At 61.7% G+C, this 5,986-nt stretch overlaps 5 protein-coding genes across 5 annotated transcripts in view; 3 read left to right on the top strand and 2 right to left on the bottom strand.

Moving 5' to 3' along the window:
- Positions 1 to 11: 11 nt before the first annotated feature.
- OT_ostta07g03160 (Mitochondrial inner membrane protein Mitofilin) lies at positions 12 to 2,401 on the top strand (the record flags this gene model as incomplete). Its single annotated transcript, XM_022983836.1, has 2 exons — positions 12 to 1,025; positions 1,304 to 2,401. The coding sequence occupies 2 exons, from the start codon at positions 12 to 14 to the stop codon at positions 2,399 to 2,401; spliced, it is 2,112 nt and encodes a 703-aa protein (XP_022839462.1).
- A 202-nt stretch (positions 2,402 to 2,603) lies between these two features.
- OT_ostta07g03150 (unnamed product) lies at positions 2,604 to 2,774 on the top strand (the record flags this gene model as incomplete). The annotated part of the gene is made up of 1 exon (XM_003080359.1): positions 2,604 to 2,774. The coding sequence occupies one exon, from the start codon at positions 2,604 to 2,606 to the stop codon at positions 2,772 to 2,774; it is 171 nt and encodes a 56-aa protein (XP_003080407.1).
- A 28-nt stretch (positions 2,775 to 2,802) lies between these two features.
- OT_ostta07g03140 (unnamed product) lies at positions 2,803 to 3,756 on the bottom strand (the record flags this gene model as incomplete). Its single annotated transcript, XM_003080358.2, has 1 exon — positions 2,803 to 3,756. One exon carries the CDS (start codon positions 3,754 to 3,756, stop codon positions 2,803 to 2,805), a length of 954 nt encoding a protein of 317 aa, XP_003080406.2.
- Positions 3,757 to 4,156: 400 nt separating this feature from the next.
- On the bottom strand, positions 4,157 to 5,425 carry OT_ostta07g03130 (Cobalamin (vitamin B12) biosynthesis CobW-like,C-terminal; the record flags this gene model as incomplete). The annotated part of the gene is made up of 1 exon (XM_022983835.1): positions 4,157 to 5,425. One exon carries the CDS (start codon positions 5,423 to 5,425, stop codon positions 4,157 to 4,159), a length of 1,269 nt encoding a protein of 422 aa, XP_022839461.1.
- A 76-nt stretch (positions 5,426 to 5,501) lies between these two features.
- Positions 5,502 to 5,986, top strand: part of OT_ostta07g03120 (DnaJ domain) — a gene marked incomplete at both ends in the record, with an annotated part of 1,532 nt that continues 1,047 nt past the window's right edge. Inside the window, one exon of the mRNA XM_022983834.1 lies at positions 5,502 to 5,973. Within this exon, the coding sequence (XP_022839460.1) occupies positions 5,502 to 5,973 (472 nt within the window). The remainder of the gene's footprint in view (positions 5,974 to 5,986) is intronic.

Here is a 5,986-nt window from a genome sequence, read left to right as displayed (position 1 = left end):
TGGATCGGGCGATGGATCGCGCGCGCGCGCTGTGGCGCGCGGGCGTGGTGCAGGGCGTCGCGCGGGCGGCGATGACGCGGGGCGTCGCGCGCGGTGGCGTCGGTGGGACGACGACGACGACGACGACGTCGGCGGGCGGCGGGCGCGCGGCGCGGGCGTCGGCGGCGGGCGAGGCGGGCGGGCCGCCGCCGCCGCCGGTGGTCGGGACGATTCGGACGCTCCCGCACGCGAGGGCGCAGACGTTTCCATTGCGCGAATCCGCGGCGACGGCGAAGACGGTGAAGACGGCGAAGGCGAAGACGGCGAAGGCGAAGACGGCGAAGGCGAAGACGACGCCGGTGAAGACGGCGAAGGCGACACCGGTGAAGACGGCGACGGCGACGGTGAAGACAGTGAAGACGATAAAGGCGAAGGCGAAGACGGTGAAGACGCCGGCGAAGACGGCGAAGGCGAAGACGAAAGCCGCGCCCGAGGCGGCGACGGCTCCAGAGGCGCCGATCGGCGTGAATAGGACGCTCCCGCACGCGAGCGCGCAAAAGTTTCCTTTGCACGAATCCGTGACGTCGAGCGCGGGCGCGACGACGCCGGGCGCGGCGGAGACGGCTGTGTTGTTATCGCCGCTGTCTCGACCGGCGGGCGCGGCGACGGAGGCGTCGGCGTCCTCCGCGGCGAGTGGGTCCGGCTTCGGCGATCGAGCCGGTCCGAGTCGATCGAGCCTATTGGCCGCCGTCGGCGTGGTTCTCGTCGCGCTCGCCGCGTTCTCGGCGAATAGCTTGGACGAGGAAGACATGCCTCCACCGCCTCGTCGAGGGAAACCCGCGAGCGCGGGCGCGAGGAAGGAGGTCGACGTGCAGATTGAAATCGTAAAGCAACCAGAGTTGAAGGAGTTGCAAAAGGAGGCAAAGAAAGTTCCAGAGCGCGAGAGCGCTGGGGAGAGCTCTCGAGTGCCGGAACAAAAGGGAGTGGAGGCAAGTGAGTTTGCGGATGCGTTCGGCGCGACGGCGGAGTTCCTCGCGAACGTGGAGGTGCGTGAATCATCGATCGCGTCATTGATCATTTTTGAAGTGTTTCCGGCCTCTACTCATCTGTCGCGGATATCAGTACCGCGAGCGGACCTTTCACGGGCCAACATTAAATGCTAGCTCGGCGCGCACGCATGCAAACCGCGCGTCGGGTGCCGCTGGAGTTCTAAGGGTCGTGGCTTCTCCTCGCCTCGTTCCTGTGAGCCAGCCGACATTCATTGAATTCATCTCTTATCGAACGTTCATCGATGAAACGCGACTGACCTCGAACCGCTTCGCAGTTACCGCAGAAGGATGAACGGGAACACAACGAACCGGAAGTTGTCGCGAGAGTGAGCATGCCCACGCCACCGACACGTGAGGATGCGATCATCATGGACGCATCGAAGGGTTTGAGCGCGTCCGCGCTAATAGAGGAGGCGTATAAGACGCTCAGCGAATCGCTCACTGATGAGGAAAAGAAGGCGCTTCATGAAGGAATGAAGGTTCAATCTGAATCCGACGTCAAGCTCTTTAAAGATTTGTCGGCATCGATGATAAATAATTTCGAGAAAGTCGTGAACGCCGAGCGGTCGGTCACGGATGAGCTCATTGCCGCTATCAACGTTCTCGAGGGTCGTGTCGACGAGGCGTTTAGACGCGTCGAGCAGGAAAAGACGCAAGCAGCCGCAGATAAAGAGCAAGCTTTAAAATCGCAAGAGACTAGAATGAAGGCTGAACACGCAGACTTCTTGGTAGCAGAAAGAATCGAACGGATAAAGGCTCTCGATAACGAAAGAATGAAGATCGGAGCGCTCAGAGAAGTTCTCACTAAGCGCCGCAAAGCGCTCGAGCGGGCGTACGATGTGCAGAGTCTCGAGATCGCTGTCATGGATCTCGGATCTCGCTTGGATAACGGTGAAGCTTTCGCCGACGTCCTCGTCTTATTGAAGACGTGCGCAGAGAAGGATGGGTTCGTCGACGCCATCATTCGAAGTGTAAACGAGAAGGCTGCTGAGAAGGGCGTCGCCACTCGCTTGCAACTCGCCGAGCAGTTGAGTGAAGTGCGCGAGACGGCGAGAAAACTATCACTCGTTCCTGAGGGAGGCGGTGGATTGCTCGCGCATGGATTGTCTCACATCGCGTCGTGGATAAGAGTAAAGGATACGGCCGACGAAGGCGCGCAAGGGATCGAAGGGGCGATCGCTCAGGCTGAATCATTCTTGGCGGCTGGTGAATTGATGAAAGCCGCCAACGCGCTCTCGAAAGCGGCGGAAGGATCAAAGGCGGCGACTTCAGTCGCGAAATGGGTCTATAACGTCCGATCTCGCGCCGAAGCGGAGCAAATGCAAGCTGCATTAAACGCGCACGCGCAGTGCCAAGCTGCGGCACTGATTTAAATTTGTCACATTGCAATTCATCGTCAACGCGAACATGTGTGGACTATTCACTTCATCAAGGAACGCTCGTAATGCGTCACTATCTGCGTCTTCCCTTGACCGGCGGATCGTACGCTTTACTCTCCACCGCCGTGATATGTATCGTCTCGTCGCCTTCGCCACGCTCTTTGCCTTTTTGGTGACCGCCGTCGCTGCTCGGCCTATGTCGCCACGCTCATTGGTTGAGACGTCTGTCGCGCTGACGAGAGACTCCTCGGGGCTCTCTCGCGGGACAGCCATAAGCTCATCCGTGAGCTGGAACACGTTCTGCGAGTTCCTCCTCCCATTTTTACTCGAGCGCGGATACGAACCGCCATCGTACTGGTGTAATTAAATTACATGACGCCTATCGGTAACGGTGCTTAAAGTTCGTCCGTTTTCCTCCCGCGATGGTCGTGGAGCTGTTCCGCGCTTGCCTCCACCAAGGCCCTGTCCGCCTCGAGTTTGGTCTTGGAGCTGACCGCGTGCTTGCTCAACATCGTCAAAACGTCCGCGAGCGTCGGCGCCGATTCGCCTGTCATGTCCTCTCCGGGCTGCGTACGTAAGGGAATCCATCTGGGATTTTCCTTTTTGTTCGCCTTGTACATGAGGATCGCGGGCGTCGTCGCCATGTCGGCGTACGGCGACGGTACTTCATTCTTCTCGACGTTCAATTCGCCGATGAGCAACTTTTCCGAGTCCTCCAAGAGCTCGGCTAACAGAGCGTGCGTTTTACTGTACGCGGCGTGGAATTCGGGTGCCCTCACGGGATACGAGTAGTACATCAACGCGTCGATCTCTCGATCGAGAATGACGCGCTTATAAAAGTCAGAAGCGACGATTTTAGCCACGCGACCCTTCTTTGGCGGCTTCTCCTCGGCTTCGCTCTTGTACGTCTTTGGCAAACCGGGCGGTTGCTCTCGCATGTCGAAATCCATCTTAGACACCTTCATCGACTCCATCTCCAGAACCTCTAACTCGGCGACGCTCCACTTAGCCACCTGTTCATCGCACGCTCCCGCCATCATCGCTCCTTCGCTTCCGCACAGCGCCTCCCCCATCGGTTCCTCGCCCTCGCCTCTTCGCATGCGGTCGCCCGCCTTGAAATACAGAGCCACCACCGCATCCTCGCTCCGTTCAATCATCCGCTCACACGTCGTCCGCAGCGTCCGATTCGTCGCGATCGATCCGATTCGACACGCAGACGGCACCGCCTCCTCTATCACGCTCTCCAACCTGCCGTAATTCGTCGCGAACTGACTCTTCTTCGCCCGCTTCGCCTCCGCCGCCGCGATGTCTTGCAGCGCCAACATCAGGTGTTCATCGAAGTACGCCATCGCGCGCTGGCACGCGACGCACTCGAGCGATCGCGCGCGGTACTTGGGCATCGCCGACGCGATGAAGGCATCGTCGGGGCGCGATCGCGTGGCGTCATCGGTGGATTCTGCGTGCGCAGCAGTTTCACTCACTTCGCCAACTTCCGCTCGGGCGACGACGGTGAGGGCGACGACGGCGCACACGGCCGTGGTAAACGTCTTCAAGCGCGATGGACGTCGTCGGGGCATGCGTTGAGATCGACCGCGCCGCGTGAACGCCGATGAGTGACGCGATGGGTCCGCGGCGAGGCGGATTATAGTTGGGATCGAGCCGCGCGCGACGCGTCGGGTTCGTTCGCGTTCGGTTCGCGCTAGGGCTCGCTTCATCTTCGCCATTGACGTGGTAAATATTAAAAGTCCTCTACTTTCTGCTGAGGCACGCCTCGAAGTCGCGCTGGAGCTCGTCGCGATCGAGTTCTTTGCCGATGAAGACGAGCTTGGACGCGCGCTTCTCGTCCGACTTCCACGCGCGGTCCGGCATGCCCTCGAACAGGGCGTGGACGCCTTGGAAGACGTAACGCTCGTCGCACCCCTCGATCGCGAGCACGCCCTTCATGCGATACAAATCTTCCCAACGGTCGTTGAGGAGAAGACCGAGCCAATCGTTGATGAGGTCGAGATCGAGGTCGCCCTCGAGCGTGAGCGAGACGCTGCCGACGGCGTCGTCGTGCACGTGGTGCGAGTGCGAGTGACCGTGCTCGCCGCAAATTTCGCAGTCTTCCTCGCCGTGCGCGTGCGCGTGCGCGTCGTGCGAGTGTCCGTGATCGTGCCCGTGGTCGCACTGCTCGCACGATTCCTCGCCCTCGGCGTGCGAGTGCCCGTGATCGTGCGCGCCGACCGGCTTCTCCTCGCCCAAAACTTGGTCCTGCACGCGCTCCAAATCGAATCCACCGACGCCGAGGACGAAATCCAGATCCACCTGCGCCTTGGACGCCCGGCGTATCTTCGCCAAGTCGTTGATGGTTCGAAGGCGACGCTCGAGCGCGTCCGCGTCCTTCTCCGACACCAAATCAATCTTATTCAGCACGATTCGATCGGCGAAAGCCACCTGTTCCAACGCTTCGTTCACCACCCCTCGCGGTTTGACCTCATCCAGGTGTAACCCCGCGTGCTTCGCGTCCACGAGCGTGACGACGCCGTCCAATCGCAACGAATCCAACAGCGCCGGTTCCAAATAAAACGTCTGAATGATCGGCGCCGGGTTCGCCAATCCCGTGGTCTCGATCAGGATGTGATCGAACATCCCACGCTTCTCTCGCACCAACCGCGCGAGCATCTCCACCAAATCGCTTCGCACGGTGCAACACAGACATCCGTTATTCAACAACATGATGTCCTCCTCTCCCGCCTCGCGAAACGTCACGAGATCACCGTCGACGTCCGCCTCACCGAACTCATTCTCGATGACGACGATGCGTTTCCCGTGCGCGTCGCCGAGGATTCGATTCAACAGCGTCGTCTTTCCGCTTCCCAAGAATCCCGTGAGCACCGTGACTGGAATTCGCACATCCACCGCCTCAGGCGCCGTCGTCGTCCCTCGCGCGCGCACGCGCCGTCCCCGACCGCGCGCGCGCCCGACGCCACGCCCGACCCCGCACACGCACACAGACGCCCACGCGCTCGCTCGCATCGCGTCGACGTCTGTCGAATCATCCCACGCCCATCGTCGTCATCATCCCCATCGCGCGCCGCCGGCGCCCCGCGCGATGCCCGTGAGCCTCCGCCCCGTCGCCGCCCCGCGCGGGGCGAAGCGCATCGTCATCGACGCCGACGGCACCCCGCGCGCGGTGACGAACGCGGTCGACGTCCTCGGATACGTCGACCGAACGTTGCCACGAATCATCGCGCACGTCGCCCACGTCAACGGCGCGCTCGGCGTCACCGCGGGCGCGCGCGAGGTGTTCGTCCAGGACGCGCGCGGGCGGGTGCGGATGTTGCGCCCGAACGCGTCGGCGACGCTGCGCAGGGGGGAGGTTTTGTTTTTGCAATGGAGCAAGGCGCGCGGGACGCGACACGGGTACGTGTTGGAGCGCGACGACGGCGTCGGTGAGGTCCAGGGGGCGGAGGTGATCGAGGTGGTGGATTCGGAGAGCGATGATGGGACGGCGGTGAAGGTGGGAAGGGGTGCGGCGAGTGGGGGGGGGGGCGTGGGCGCGGTGGACGCGACGGGCGACGGCGGCGTCGGGACGAC

This window comes from Ostreococcus tauri, assembly GCF_000214015.3.
Source record: "Ostreococcus tauri WGS project CAID00000000 data, contig chromosome 07, whole genome shotgun sequence".
Classification (NCBI taxonomy): domain Eukaryota; kingdom Viridiplantae; phylum Chlorophyta; class Mamiellophyceae; order Mamiellales; family Bathycoccaceae; genus Ostreococcus; species Ostreococcus tauri.
This window is presented reverse-complemented; position numbering and strand designations above follow the sequence as displayed.